The sequence below is a fragment of the Paramormyrops kingsleyae genome, chromosome 19 (genome assembly GCF_048594095.1).
Source record: "Paramormyrops kingsleyae isolate MSU_618 chromosome 19, PKINGS_0.4, whole genome shotgun sequence".
NCBI lineage: Eukaryota > Metazoa > Chordata > Actinopteri > Osteoglossiformes > Mormyridae > Paramormyrops > Paramormyrops kingsleyae.
In genome coordinates this window covers 450,321-466,679 of record NC_132815.1, presented here as the reverse complement: position 1 = coordinate 466,679, position 16,359 = coordinate 450,321, and the positions used below count along the sequence as shown (strand labels likewise).

The following is a 16,359-nucleotide window of genomic DNA, read 5'->3' as shown; positions in this document are numbered from 1 at the left end:
AGCTCACTGTCAGGTTACACAGGTTTTTTTATCCCCCATCTTACTGTTCTCACTGCAGCCAGACTGAGATGCATGCAGAGAAGATATTCAACAATTAACCTTCCTGTCATGTTGGGCAGCCCCAGTAAATCTGATGGAAACCCTCCATACAGCTGCCTTGGTACCAGATGCATCTCCATACCCCTGCCTACACAGTACTCCCAGCACTCTGCTCAATCCTGGGCTAAGGTATACAATACTCCCAGAGAGCAGCACTGCTCAGTCCTAGGCTAAGGTATACGATACTCCCAGAGAGCAGCACTGCTCAGTCCTAGGCTAAGGTATACGATACTCCCAGAGAGTAGCACTGCTCAGTCCTAGGCTAAGGTATACGATACTCCCAGAGAGCAGCACTGCTCAATCCTGGGCTAAGGTATACGATACTCCCAGAGAGCAGCACTGCTCAATCCTGGGCTAAGGTATACGATACTCCCAGAGAGCAGCACTACTCAATCCTGGGCTAAGGTATATATACTCCCAGAGAGCAGCACTGCTCAGTCCTAGGCTAAGGTATACGATACTCCCAGAGAGCAGCACTGCTCAGTCCTAGGCTAAGGTATACAATACTCCCAGAGAGCAGCACTGTTCAGTCTTAGGCTAAGGTATACAATACTCCCAGAGAGCAGCGCTGCTCAATCCACTCCGTACTGACTGGCCAGGGCACCTTCCCTTATGCCCCGCCTCCTGACTGGCCAGGGTTCTTTCTCTTATACCCCACCTCCTGTCTGGCCTGGGTTCTCTCTCTTATGTCCTGCCTCCTCACCGGTCAGGTCGCCTTCCCTTATGTCCCCGCCTCCTGTCCGGCCTGGGTTCTCTCCCTTATGTCCCCGCCTCCTGTCCGGCCTGGGTTCTCTCTCTGATGTCCTGCCTCCTCACCGGTCAAGTCGCCTTCCCTTATGCTCCACCTCCTGTCCAGCCTGGGTTCTCTCTCTGATGTCCTGCCTCCTCACCGGCCAGGTTGCCTTCCCTTATGTCCCCGCCTCCTGTCCGGCCTGGGTTCTCTCCCTTATGTCCCCGCCTCCTGTCCGGCCTGGGTTCTCTCCCTTATGTCCTGCCTCCTCACCGGCCAGGTTGCCTTCCCTTATGTCCCCGCCTCCTGTCCGGCCTGGGTTCTCTCCCTTATGTCCCCGCCTCCTGTCCGGCCTGGGTTCTCTCTCTGATGTCCTGCCTCCTCACCGGCCAGGTTGCCTTCCCTTATGTCCCCGCCTCCTGTCCGGCCTGGGTTCTCTCCCTTATGTCCTGCCTCCTCACCGGCCAGGTTGCCTTCCCTTATGTCCCCGCCTCCTGTCCGGCCTGGGTTCTCTCCCTTATGTCCCCGCCTCCTGTCCGGCCTGGGTTCTCTCTCTGATGTCCTGCCTCCTCACCGGTCAAGTCGCCTTCCCTTATGCTCCACCTCCTGTCCGGCCTGGGTTCTCTCCCTTATGTCCCCGCCTCCTGTCCGGCCTGGGTTCTCTCCCTTACGTCCCCGCCTCCTGTCCAGCCTGGGCCCTACTCCTGATGCTACATGACACTAATTGCTCAGGTGATTCTTGAAAAACGACTGAATGGATGAAGGGGAGGATGGATGGAGCCATGAACACGCTCTGCATTGCCAGCCGCAATGTCTGAGGTTGACTTTGTTTGTCAAGTCAGTTCATGAGTCATTTAACTGCTCTCGGGGAAGAGAAACTGGTGCTTAAGTGTTTTTCTGGGGCTCCTGTCTTAGAGACGTGTGCTACCTACTGCACGTGTTAGTGAATAATGTAATAGAGGCTATTTTTGTCTTCCCAGAGGACAGTGCAAATTGATGATTTTACCATCCCTTGATGGTGAAATCTACCTCATAGTAATATTTTATTGCTGAATTTTTCCCTCGATGTTGACATGCATTATGCTGTTGGAATGAGTCTCTGAGAGCGTTTTCTGTAAATGTTTAAAAAGTATGAACTCTTTCCTTCAGGGAAAACGCCCATAAGCTTATCTTAATAAAGCCAGGACTATGTCACATTGAGTAACAGCTGACTCATTATATAAAAATCTAATTGCTTTCACAGGTGTTGAATACAGAAATTTCTCCCTCATATGTTCCACATATATTACAAAATGATATAAAGATATTGAAGCGAAGATTTTAAACTCATTACACATTAAAAAGAAGTGTGCTGAGTTAATTGTTATAAGCAGCTCTGATACTATTCGTTAACGACACCCGTCTCCACCCCCGTCTACTTGTCTGATGGTTCTGTCCAGGAAGGGGGTCGACAGCCTGCCTACAGGGATAGGAGTGATTGCTACAGATGACTCCCACCCACAAAAGCAATGTCGTTTGCTGGCACATACTGGTGTTCTGGAGTGCACTGATTAAGATCACGCCACAAAATGCAGGGAGCTTTCCATTGGACAGTAAACTCCAGAACATTCTACGGGCAGCCAGTGAAACCCCAGCTTGTGATCCATTTGCAGGTTTCAGGCTTGGCATATGTTAACATTTCTATGGCTGAAGTAAAGCATCACAGTGAGTTTAGCTCATTATATTGGAGCTTCCTAACAAGCAAACTGGGATATTACATAATGTTGCTGTTTATGCTTTGTGTATAGTGAGATGCATTTATCACAAAGAATCATACAGCAAAGGAATGAGTTACCAGTCTGTGCCAGGCAGCATTAAGCCACACAGAACAGTGAGGGCTCAAATGCTCCTCTGTACTCAGCTTAACATCATTTTGTTACAAAATAATAATGGTAATAATGTTGTGTTGCTAGTAGAGTTTAGATTCTCTGCCCGAGCCCGAGCCCAGACCCGACCCGACCCGACCCGTGGGCCGGGTCGGGCCGATATTTCCTGCCACTATCTTCGGGCCGGGCCGGGCCGGGCCGGGCTGGGCGGGGCCATGATCAAGCATTTGTGTGTGGTTTTTTTTTTTTAAATCATTACTTAATTAGCCTAATTGGGTGGAGAGCTATGCCATAATTATAAATGTAGCTCCCTCCCGTAAGACACGAGCACAAGAGTCCTTTGCATTTAACTGAGCCGACGGTTTATTCGAAAGACAGTGGCTTCATTATTATCACCATCATGGCAGACGTGAGAACTAAATACAGATACGGAAACACAAAATCAAGCACATTTACTTACAATATTAGCTAACAAACATTGAAATTCAAATGAAATATAAACATAAATAACAATAAAGACAGCTTAGAGAATTCATATACAGTTAACACGAACCTCAGTTAGCATTTACATTTACATGGCTAAATACAACAAACTTAACTAAAACTTAATTAACACATACCTCGTTGGCTGCTTACGGAAAGATTTAACCTTTTTCTTAACCCTTTACTTAAAGTTCGATGCCGAGCACACAAACTGGTTCCAGCAGCAAGCGAACTGGATAAGTGAAAACGTGCTTTTCTTCTAAACGTGTCTCAAAAATCCATTCTGAATAAACAAACAATGCAGTTTACATGCTTCGTCCTTGTTGCATTTTTCATTAAGATAAATCTAAACTAATTTCTGTAGTTCAAACAACTTAGAATTGTAGTTGAGAACGTCTGTTACAACGGCTCACGTATTAAAAAATAGTCGGGTTTAAATCGGGCTCGGGCTCATAATTACAGTTAATGTGTCGGACCGGGTCGGGCTCGGACACAAGGTGCACGGGCTCGGGTAGGGTCGGGTTTAATTTTTTGGGCCCGATCTAAGCTCTAGTTGCTAGCAAGATTCACCCAGCCTGTGTTGCCCTTGAGGAGTAGTGTGTGAATCACCGTGGAGATGGTCCCTGGGTCAGTCTTAAATGCAACATAACTGCTTGGTTTGAGGCTTGTTAAATTGCTGTAGATGTCGTGCCACAGCACCACCAGGTATACGGCCAGGGAGCAAAGGCGTCATAATCACTGGCAGTAACTGGAAACACACTGTGGTGCAATAGGTGTGTTAATGTTGGTTCATGTAAAGAGAATGAATATATTTTCAGAATGGACGCTAAAGTGTGTGTGTGTGAAATACATGCTATAATTCATACCATAACTGCCATTTTTAAGAGATGATGTTTATTATTATATATTAATGGTTTAGTAGTATCTACAAACTTACTGTAATATTTTAACTTATGCACTTGCTAATTAACTCCCCATCCACCTTCCATACTCTAGGTCTTCTTACTCCATACTCAGAGTCAGAGAGTGTGAGTGGCACGCCCGATGAGTGAGAGAGTCAGAGAGCATGAGTGGCACGCCCGATGAGTGAGAGAGTCAGAGAGCATGAGTGGCACGCCCGATGAGTGAAAGAGTCAGAGAGCGTGAGTGACACACCTGATAAGTGAGAGAGTCAGAGAGCGTGAATGGCATGCCCGATGATTGAAAGAGTCAGAGAGCGTGAGTGACACGCCCGATGATTGAAAGAGTCAGAGAGCGTGAGTGACACGCCTGATAAGTGAGAGAGTCAGAGAGCGTGAGTGGCACGCCTAATAAATGAGAGAGTCAGAGAGCGTGAGTGACACGCCTGATAAGTGAGAGAGTCAGAGAGCGTGAGTGGCACGCCCGATGACTGAAAGAGTCAGAGAGCGTGAATGGCATGCCCGATGATTGAAAGAGTCAGAGAGCATGAGTGACACGCCCGATGATTGAAAGAGTCAGAGAGCGTGAGTGGCACGCCCGATGACTGAAAGAGTCAGAGAGCGTGAGTGGCACACCTAAGTGAGAGAGTGAGAGAGTCATAGATAAGTGAGAGAGTCAGAGAGCGTGAATGGCACAGCTGATGACTGAGAGTTGGCAACCCCGGGTGCAGGTCATTAACAACTCAAACACAAAGGCTACGAATCACTATGTTCAGGTGTTCATAATCACGAAAGACTCTAGCAAAGGGGTGACCAGCGACACTAAATGACCAAATGTTTCTTCTCTTTAATTGTACCAAATAAGTGGTAACACTTTGACATAAACTAAAAAAAAACATAATCTAAGAAAAATGCAATCATGGAGAACGGACATGTCTCACAACCACACTATGTGACCAAAAGCTTGCTAATCCTAGAAAGTACAATGCTGTTGTACCTTTCAATCAGATCAAGTTCGTATATCGCAGTCAGACATTGTGTCAAAATGTAAAGCAGGTTGAACTGCACAAATGTCTCTCTTCCCTGCAGAGTGACGGCTCCAGTGACAGTGAGAGTGAAGACAACTTTGTTGTGGCGCCCCCTAGAGATCACCTGGGCCTGGCCATCTTCTCCATGCTCTGCTGCTTCTGGCCTCTGGGCATCGCAGCCTTCTACTTCTCGCAGGGGGTGAGTTCTTTCGCAGCACTCCCATAGGGAGCGTGGGCGTCGCCGCCTTCCAGGGGGTGCGTGGGCGTCTCCGTCTTCCAGGGGGTGCGTGGGCGTCGCCGCCTTCCGGGGGGCGCGTGGGCGTCTCAGTCTTCCAGGGGGTGCGTGGGCGTCTCCGTCTTCCGGGGGGCGCGTGGGCGTCTCAGTCTTCCAGGGGCGTCTCCGCCTTCCGGGGGGCGCGTGGGCGTCTCAGTCTTCCGGGGGCGTCTCCGTCTTCCGGGGCACGCGCGGGCGTCTCCACCTTCCGGGGGCGTCTCCGCCTTCCGGGGGGCGCGTGGGCGTCTCAGTCTTCCAGGGGCGTCTCCGCCTTCCGGGGGGACGCGCGGCCGTCTCCGCCTTCCGGGGGACGCGCGGGCGTCGCCGCCTTCTACTTCTCAGAGGGGCGTGAGGCCCTTATCCAGCACTCCCAGGGGGTCCAAGGGCGATGCTGTTATCAAGTAACTTGTATGAAGTAATCTTGTCTTGTACACATATTGAATAAGAGCAATTACTTATATAATGATTGACACCTCAAGCATGTTCTTTGCTATTTCCTGTAGGTTTTCTTCAGTCCAATTTTAATACTTTGCTTCTTTGGTTATTATGAAAGAAATTATGTTAGTGTTGGGTGAATGCAGGACACATTATGAATAATTTAAAAGAGAAACAACAGGGTGAATGATGCAAATTACTGCTAAAAACAGGAGAGAGACTGTTGTTTGTCTGTTTTCCATTTAATTTTTACTGGGAAAGTGTGAACTCAAAACAAGCTCCTTAAAGAATAAGTTACAGTAGATGTTTGCATTTTGCATTAATATTACATTCTTTGTAATGATCATTAAATTGTTTCATATATGACAGCTTGTGAATATCAAGAGATTAGACTTTCATTGACACTGATAGCTAGACAACAAATTTTGGGCATTTTTTTGGGCATTTTCGGGCACTTAATATCAATGTCCACGATTCCCACACATGGTTACAAATGCTACTGTCTTTGTTCAGCCATGAAAATGTCTCATTTCCAAATCCTGTTGCATTAAACAAACCCTGTTTTCTGTCACCAGCAAGTTCATCGTGATGAGCTGGAAGGTTCCACGCAGGCATAGGATATAAGGCAGGATCAGCCTGAATCAGAGGAGCACACACTGACTGCTGCCACAGACTGTGCACTTTTACACAAACATCCCAGTTGACACGGAACATTCTGGGAACCAGAAACTGTTAGCAGGGATGGTGATTGTTAGGGAAGCTGAGGGGGCAGCACTGATTCTGCCCCCCCACCCCACCACAGTTGTGTATGCCGTATGAGTTCCCTCCTGCAGTCTAAAGACGTGCAGTTTAGCTATCTGAAATTTCTGTAAGACCCTTAGTGTGTCTGAGTGTGCATGTGCAGCATGTGCTCTGTGATGGACTGGTATCCTGTCCAGGGTGTAGCCCAGCCCTCTGGGCTCCAGGCGACATTGACCAGGGTGAGCAGTTAGATGATAGGCTGTTGGACATTATTAATAGAACAAAACATTTATGTAAGCCAGAAGCATGCCGATATGGCCAGATAACACGTGCATCACCATCACTAAGCAACAAGGATTGGCATTTTTACAGATGGAAAGTTAAGGCACTATAATTAAAAGAACAGATAGCCTTCTTCACTGATGGCTGCTGTGCATGATGTATTACACATGCACGGGAATAGCTGGGTGTAAAAATACCCAGATCAGTGCTTGCCATTTTGGGGGGGAAGTCAATTTAACATTCAGAAAAATGACAGTGAATGACCTGGCCCACAGCAGATAGGGAGGAATCATATCCACATTACATGCAGAGAAATAAGACAAGACCATCCAGCTTCATTCAGCTGTGAAAGTCAGGTGGATCCTTGAGCTTCACAGAGTGTTGATGCATGCATGATACTGTCGTGCTGCTTCACCAGCCTAATCAGAACATTCATCAGGGTAGGGTTGGACTTTTATGCTAATGCTGATGAAAAGGTTGGGCTTTATATGCTGAACCTCCCTAAAGCGCTCCAGGCATCTTAATTCTCCTACGTGTGATTCATACTGCCTAATAAATGCAGTCTTCCAGCATACTGCTGTTAGTATGCTTTTATACTGCCCCAGGTTAAAGTGAAATTTAATTTCAAACTGTGTCTTCCATTATTCATCTAGATAGAGTATGTCTTTAGTAATAATTAAGTCACCAGTTAAAAGCATTTCTGGAAGAAAATGAGCCTGAGAGCAGCGGTATTCCATTAAAATACCATTTGGCATAGCAAGCTAACTCTTTATCTGATACCATTGACTGCTAACATAGCAGGCTAACTACACCTGAAACAGATGACTGCTAACATGGCATGCTAACTCTGCACCTGATACCGTTGACTGCTAACATAGCAGAGTAACTCTGCACCTGATACCGTTGACTGCTAACATAGCAGAGTAACTCTGCACCTGATACCGTTGACTGCTAACATAGCAGAGTAACTCTGCACCTGATACCGTTGACTGCTAACATAGCAGAGTAACTCTGCACCTGATACCGTTGACTGCTAACATAGCAGAGTAACTCTGCACCTGATACCGTTGACTGCTAACATAGCAGAGTAACTCTGCACCTGATACCTCTTGACTGCTAACATAGCAGAGTAACTCTGCACCTGATACCGTTGACTGCTAACATAGCAGAGTAACTCTGCACCTGATACCGTTGACTGCTAACATAGCAGAGTAACTCTGCACCTGATACCGTTGACTGCTAACATAGCAGAGTAACTCTGCACCTGATACCGTTGACTGCTAACATAGCAGAGTAACTCTGCACCTGATACCGTTGACTGCTAACATAGCAGAGTAACTCTGCACCTGATACCGTTGACTGCTAACATAGCAGAGTAACTCTACACCTGATATAAAGGACTTAGGATTACAATGCACCAACAGCACTGTAGTTACAGCAAGTGCTGGTAATTTGTTCCTTCTAGACATATATGACAGAGAAATATGTAGATGCAAGGCCTATAAAACAATGGTGTCTCACCGCAACCTAATTTTTACCATGCTAGCTCAGTCACGACCCTATATCAAGTATAGTTGTAAGCGAATGCTATGATCAAGCACGCAGGGCACTCTTCAATTTGTGCCCCTAACCCTATCACACAAATCTGATTGGATGTGCCAATGAATTTTAAATTAAGCATCTGTGGTTTAGATTCTTGGATTGGTTGAGTGTTCACTTGTTTTGCACTAAGCGTTTGCAGACCCAAGACCCATTTATACAGGTTAATTCTAGCATTGGGACTGGGAAATCTGATCGTGGATCAGTATAGGGGTTTGCTGGTTTTAAAATGCTTACATTTCCAACTCTGCCTCATGACCCTTTTAGAACTTGCCACGACCCAAATTTGGGTCGTGACCCATGGGTTGAGTGTCACTGCTGTAGGAGATAGCAGGACGATGGCAGCAGATACCTTTAAGATGGGTTTTTCTGCAGTGTGTTATGGCTATAGTTAGAACTTTGCTCTCATCATTTTCTGTTTTCTTCCTTTACAGACTAGCAAGGCCGTCACAAAGGGAGACTTTCCGCTGGCAAGCACAGCATCCCGAAGGGCCCTTTTCCTAGCTGCCCTCTCCATCACCGTTGGCACCGGAGTGTATGTAGGGGTGGTGGTGGCCCTCATCGCCTACCTATCCAAACCTGGGCCTGTATAGCAACCAGGTGCCTCGGAGGGGACGTCACGTCTCATCCCAGACATAGAGCACTTTCACTCCATCATGATTGTATTTTTCACTCGTGCCTCCCTGTCGGTTAACTTGGAGGAAAAGCAGGCAAACGTATCATATCACTATGTGTGGAAAAGAGGGTGACATTTTGGAATACTGACAGCTGAAGAGTCCATATTAACCTTGAAGGAACCGCACTGTAGCTTGCCTCTTGATGAGTGGAATTTCATATGAATGAAATGAGTATCGTGGAATAAAAGGAAAAGGGGCTGAGGAAATGGCTAATTAGCGGCCTTATCTCCCTACAGACTCAACAGGAGACCTGCAGCAAGATTTAATGAGAACGCAATCTGCCAGGTTCTGTTCTGTGAGGAGCCTGAATGTAATATCGGCTGCACTGGTAAACTGCATAATCTGTATAAAATGTCAAAGGTGTCATTGTCTGAGTTGTTTTTTTTTCTTTTGGAAATATCATGTATTTGTTTATATCTGGAAGTAAAACAAATTCTTATTCAGTTACAGATTACTAATATATATTCATATATTGTGAAATTGTGGAAAAACTCTCACCTTGGACAGATAATACTAAGATGAATAAGTCACTTGTTGTGTAATTGAAATAACCATTAAATAAAGTTGCTATAAATTAAATTGCTGGCTTATTGAGGCCTAGAATCGATAACTCTGTTTCTTGGGTACAGGTGCACAGTGATGTGAAACTAAATCTGCAACAAGGCATCAAATAATTGGTCTCCACCCCATTGTTCTGTCACTGTTTGGGTCTTCACCTTTAAATCACCTTTGATTTTATACACCGGTGGCAATGGGTCTGAATGAAACACCTGAATTCAGTGATTAAGAGGTGTGTCCCAATACTTTTGTCCATGTAGTGTATATCCTATTAATATTTGTATACAAATTACCAACACTGTAATTATATACAATGGTACCTCAGTTCTCGAACTCATTAGAACTCAAATTTCTTAAAAGTCGAACCAACCAGTTCGAAAAAAAAAAAAAGACCTAGAACTCGATCTGAATCTTAGAAGTCGAACCGTGAACGCTGACCTAAGATAACTTGTATGCGCAGGGAAATGAGTCACGCGGCACATCTCTCAGCGGAAACAAAAGGTAACGCTTCAGTCTCAGCCTCGCATTCGCTGTGAGAGCATCGTGCATGTTTACACTAGCTGAATACATATATTTATACAGTAAAAATACATTTAGACAATGATAGACAATAACAATAATTATTATATAATAAAATACATTTTAAAATAAAGATTTCTTATTCATTATTTTAATATCATTAATAATAAACAATTAATACTTTTAATTATAATAATATTGTCATGCCGAGTAGGGACGGAACAGAGACAAAGGCGCAGACGTCAGGGTATTGGGGAATATGGGGTTTAATTACAGGTAAGGCAGGCAAAACGCAGACAGACAATACAATGACCGGACTGGGGAAACAAACTGAAACGTGGACTAAATACAGAGGACTAATAACAACAACCAGAAACAGCTGATCACACGGGGATTCCACACGAGGTTAATGAGGGGGCGTGGCATTCAGAAGGAGCGGACGATCGGGGCAGGACACATTGGTATTTTTTTTTACTTTACATATTGTTTGGATACATTTATTTTCTTACTTTACAAATTACTGTTTTGATAAATGTGCTTAGATGTGTTTAGTGCAGTATATGCTCTTCTTGTTTTATCCTGTCCATTTTGTGCTTTAGTGCTGGAAAAAAAACATATTTAGGTGTAATATTTCTCAGATATATATTAATGCATGGGTCTGAACGATAAATACATAAGCATAGAAAAAGCTCTAAATGACTAGTTTTGCTTTAGGCTTTCATGGTCAAAGTGATGTGGATCCAGGAGGAATTTTGAGGTTCCAGTTGTGTGCAGTGGACTGTTACAAGCAACATTTTCCAGTTGTGAGGCTGTACATTAGTTCTAACTGACATTTAGTGCTTAGTGCTTTAGTTTTGCATAATGACTTTTTAAATCCTCTCATGTGCTCTGTAGAGCATAGCCTGTAACAATACAGTAGGACAAATGTACCAATTAATTCTCCTCTTTACTCCTGCTAGTCAGGCCAAGTAAATATATTTTCATCTCCAAGTCAAAATGATTTCACGACACAATAATGAGTTTGAGAAACCTACATTGCCTGGAATTGTTAGTTACAAGAATGGAACCTTCATTTGAAGGAAGTAATAGTTTTAGTTTTCAGTGACCTTCTGTGACTACAAAACAAGTATCTTAATCAACATAGCTGAATGAAACACTGAGCTCCACTTCAAGCATCATCTGCCAGAGTGCCTCAGCTCGTTGGCAATGGTTTTCACACAAAAAAGAAAAGGAAACACCTCTTTTTCCACATACCATTTTTTCACACTCTAGATAACACCTATGGTTTTCAACCATTACATTCAAGGATTCCATCTAAGGGCACAAAAGGCAGAGGTTCTGGGCAGCTATGAATTATTTCAAGACAGACATGACACAATCTACATAGACCAGGAGCTTTGAATTATGTTGTGGCATTGAATGTCATGTGAATTTATGTCACTGATGTCTCTACTGATGTTCAAACCAAACTTACACCCTTGCCAGGGACACTACAAGTCTCATAAATTTTTCAGAGAATAGATTTAACAAATATTAAGACAATATATAAATCATAAGGATATACAACATACAATGAGTATGAGTTAGAGTTAGAGAATACAGTACACTGCACACTATACACTACAGTATACTATACTATACAATCCAATAGTACGCACAGCAAATGTACAATACAGTACAACACTGCACTGATCACAGAACCTTCACAGTGCCATCCTTGCTGATAAGCTCTCCTAGCGTGCAGAACCCAGGCTGCAGAACCCCAAACGTTAAACCTATACTGGTGTGTTTCCAAGCTGGAACAGTGAGGACAAAGTGTATTGGATTCTTCTTTGTCTTTTTAAAATCTGAGTATCTCTCGTATAATATGTGTCCTGCGCTTTGCTATGACTCAAACAGCTCGGCTAGAACCCAAGGCTTGCGTTGCCATGTGAGAAAACTGTCCTGTGACCTTCTGCTAAGGGAGACTGTGCAGGATTAGCATGGCTGATGAATTTCTTGTATGACGCAGCTTGCATTGGACATATGAGTGCAGAAGCAATTTGTCTGGTGTTTCACAGCTTTTTCTTCTTTTAACAATTTCTTAATGTAATATTTACAAATCATCAGAAAAAGGCACGTGAAATTATTTAATTACATTTTAAAAATATGATTATTATCAAGATTGTTTTACCTACTAAGGATTAACGTATGTATATTTTTTCTTCAACCAAATGTATATCCATTAAAACATTTAATGAGGCATACACTGTATTTTTAACTGTCAAAAATATCAGACTGAAAAGTATAACTACTGAGAATAATTAATTTGATTACTCTTATTTTCAAAATGCTTTCATGGACTATGACCCTGCCGAAAAATCCAACACAAAATATAGATGTGTCATAATAAATTTGAGGCTTCAAAAGCTTCCACAGAGAGGAAAAACATCCGTGAAACTGGGTCTGCCTCCCACCACTCTGGTTGGGCACAATAGAGTAAATTATCTGCAGCACATCCTCCCCCTCAGACACAAAAAAAGAATAAATAAAAAGATGAGAGTTACTGTGGCAACGGGCTGTGGAATCCCGGCCCAGCGGGGTCACCTAATGAGCAGCAATGAAAGCTTAGGTACATTAGGGAATGATGGTCACTTTAGAAGGCTGAAAGCTCCAGGATCGCTAAACGGTTTTTAAAAAATTATTTTTGGAGGGGCTGAGTTGAAAAAGGATGAAAAATGTTAATCTTGCTTATCTACAAATTTTACTTGGATTGATGAATATATTCTGCTGATTAGAAACTACATACATTCTATTACAGTTTAACTATTACAAGAAATAATGGTGCTGTGCTGGCTTTATGCGCCAAAGTGGGTGTGTGTGTGTGTGTGTGTGGTGGGGGGGGTGTTCTGCAGAGTATTCAAGCAAGGGGGGGTGCATGCTTTGCTGCCATGAATTAGCAAATGAATCACCACAGCTACTCCTCTGCAGACAGCAGGTCGCAGGCCAGGCCAACGACACCAAGGCCACATGCAACTCTGTGCACAGAAAGCAATGACATCCATCCTGGGGAGGATGTCATAGGCTGGGGAAGCGGGGTGGCCATTTTGGCTGAGCCACTTCTGCACAGGCCAGGCCAACGACACCAAGGCCACATGCAACTCTGCGCACAGAAAGCAATGACATCCATCCTGGGGAGGATGTCATAGGCTGGGGAAGCGGGGTGGCCATTTTGGCTGAGCCACCTCTGCCAGGCCAGGCCAACGACACCAAGGCCACATGCAACTCTGCACACAGAAAGCAGTGATATCCATCCTGGGGAGGATGTCATAGGCTGGGGAAGCGGGGTGGCCATTTTGGCTGAGCCACCTCTGCACAGGCCAGGCCAACGACACCAAGGCCACATGCAACTCTGCGCACAGAAAGCAGTGACATCCATCCTGGGGAGGATGTCATAGGCTGGGGAAGCGGGGTGGCCATTTTGGCTGAGCCACCTCTGCACAGGCCAGGCCAACGACACCAAGGCCACATGCAACTCTGCGCACAGAAAGCAGTGACATCCATCCTGGGGAGGATGTCATAGGCTGGGGAAGCGGGGTGGCCTTTTTGGCTGAGCCACCTCTGCACAGGCCAGGTTCAAGGCCAGCAGAATCCTGAGGGATCTGCAGGGTGCAACCTCAAAACCCCAGTGAACAACGGTGGCTGCCCTTTGTCAGCTAATGACAGCTCCACCTACAGTAGCAACCATCTATTCTTCAAAGACTCATTTATCCTAACCATTTCTCGTAATGTCTCAATAGGATGGTTTAAAAAAATAATAATACAGTGGAAACTGCTTAAAGTGATCACGGTTATAATGATCAACCAATTATATAGATCAAAAATCTTAGGACAGAATCAATCCTGTTCAAATACTGTTTAAAATATTTGCTTATAGTAATCAAGTAGTATGCTTATGGTGTTCATTTTGGGTTTTGTTATACTGTACATGGCAGCATATGGAGAAAAGTAAAACAACAGCAATTCAGTTTTTTTTTTAACTTTACTTCAGTAGCCCTATTTTGTTTTGCTTCTGGCTAGCTTCCTGAGCCTAATGCTGTGTGAACAGAAAACATGACAGGAAAAAAGTCATTTTCTCTCAATGACAAATACAGAATCATCAAAACTTGTGATTGCCAAAAACGAGCTAAGATGTAGCAACAAAGCTACAATAAGCTGTATTTTATGTACAGTACTATACTGCTTTATGCAGTTCAGTAATTTAATTTGTAATTTGAAAAGTGTTTGAAACAGTTGTACTGTATTTTTAAAGAATGCCTCCTTTGTTTTTGGAACATGATACATCTACTGTCAAGAAGGTAAATTATATAATTGTTTTGCTGAGTTAAATGACTTTCCTGTGTTGTGTGTTTGCACTGAATTTCTTTTGAATTAAATTCTTGTTACTGTCATTCCAATTCAAATTGTCACGCCCACGCCCACAACTGGGAACAATCAGGGTTTCACTCGAGGTAACGAGGGGGTGTGGCACATGGAAGGATCGTAGGAGCAGGTCACTCCGGGCGCGCCTCAAGGGAGGCAAAGTACGAGATGGGACCGAGGACACGGGACCTGGAAGACAAAAGCAAGGAGCATCAACGAGGGACTGGGAACAGGATGGACACACAAAACAAGTACAAGGGCAAGAACCAGGATAGAACCTGACACAGAACGGGAAACACGAACAGACAAACCAGAAAAGAAGACACCGTGGAAACACCAACAGGTGGAACGAAAGGGTCAGGAGTGAACAAGAGAGACATTGAGGGATGAGGAGCAGAGACAGGAGGGACAAAACCAGGGGCCAGAAAGGGAAAGGATAGGTGGGAACCTCAGCAGGCGAGGAGTGGCAGTCGGAGGGGCCACAGGCGACCATGAGGCCGGAGCTGAGGGAGACCTCGCAGTGGGAGAGGAGGCAGGCGGAGGGACAGGCGAAGCAGATGAGGAGGGAGTTGGAGAAGGCACCAGGAGAGGCGAGGAGGAAGTCGGAGGGGACCACGGCGCAGGTGAGGAGGAAGGAGCAACCGCAGCAGGCAACGGCGCAGCCACAGCTGGAAAAAGCGCAGCCGACCGACGAGCCGTAGTGGGGTGAGCCACAGGTGACTGATGAGCTGAGGCGGGGGAACCCGCAGGCGACCAACAAGGCGGTGGAGGCGGGACCGGAGGCGGGACCGAAGGCGACCAACGAGTCCTCGGAGGGGGACCCGCAGGCGACAGCCGAACAGGAGCCGGTGGACCCGCAGGCGCCCCCTGAGCCCCAGCCAAGGTGAGAGAGGGCCATGTGTTTGAAGCACTGTTGGGGGCAAGTCACTCAGTTAGAGTAATAATGTTACTTTACGTATTACTTAGTATCAAAAGTAATTAGTTACTTTACTGGACAAAGACTTTACTCAAAGGTAACGTTGATGACAGACCTAGGGAAACATACTTGAATGTGGACTGAAATTCAAAGGATAAGCTGGAAATAACATCAAACAGCTGGGAACAATCAGGGTTTCACATGAGGTAACGAGGGGGTGTGGCACACGGAATGATCGTACGAGCAGGCCATGACACAGATAGCAAGCAGAATGTATTGATCATCTGCAAGAATAACCCTTTATGGATTTGATAGAAGGAAGTTGTGAACAGTATTTGCCATCTGTGTGCTTGTGAGTCAGAGTGCCAGATGGAAAACTATTACACCATCATTTATTCCCTTCTATAGTTTCAGCATCCATCTTATGTTGGAAGACTATCCTCTGTTCACATACATACAAACAGAACTATTGACAAAAAAAACAGTGCAAAATAAAGCACTTCTCTACAACGTGAGAAGATACTGTACAATGGAGATACTATACAGACAGTGCTTTGATGTTGAGTTAAACTCAACATCAACATCAGTGTCTGGCAGTTTTCTGCCAGATACAAGATACTAATCCAATTTCATTGAAATCTGGGGAAGATTCTGAGCAGATGGTGGTAGGCTTGTGAGTGAAGTGTCTCAGTACTCTGATCGGCATAGGTGGATCTGGCTGTAGTGGAAAGACACCATGTGTTTGAAGCACTGTTGAGGGCAAGTCACTCAGTAATAATATGTAATAATAATGTTACTTTACGTATTACTTAGTATCAAAAGTAATTAGTTACTTTACTTATTGTATTACTAT

General features: G+C 44.8%; 1 protein-coding gene across 4 annotated transcripts in view; it reads left to right on the top strand.

Moving 5' to 3' along the window:
* LOC111844392 (synapse differentiation-inducing gene protein 1-like) overlaps positions 1 to 9,691 on the top strand; it is a 44,379-nt gene extending 34,688 nt beyond the window's left edge. For 3 of the 4 annotated variants that reach the window (XM_072702993.1, XM_023812833.1, XM_023812832.1), the window contains 3 exons: positions 5,166 to 5,303; positions 8,870 to 8,970; positions 9,349 to 9,691. In XM_072702993.1, the coding sequence (XP_072559094.1) occupies positions 5,166 to 5,303; positions 8,870 to 8,970; positions 9,349 to 9,634 (525 nt within the window). In that variant the 3' untranslated portion in view covers positions 9,635 to 9,691. Of the gene's footprint in view, positions 1 to 5,165; positions 5,304 to 8,869 lie in introns of all 4 variants that reach the window. The other variant, XM_072702994.1, reaches the window with a different exon arrangement.
* The last annotated feature ends 6,668 nt before the right edge of the window (positions 9,692 to 16,359 follow it).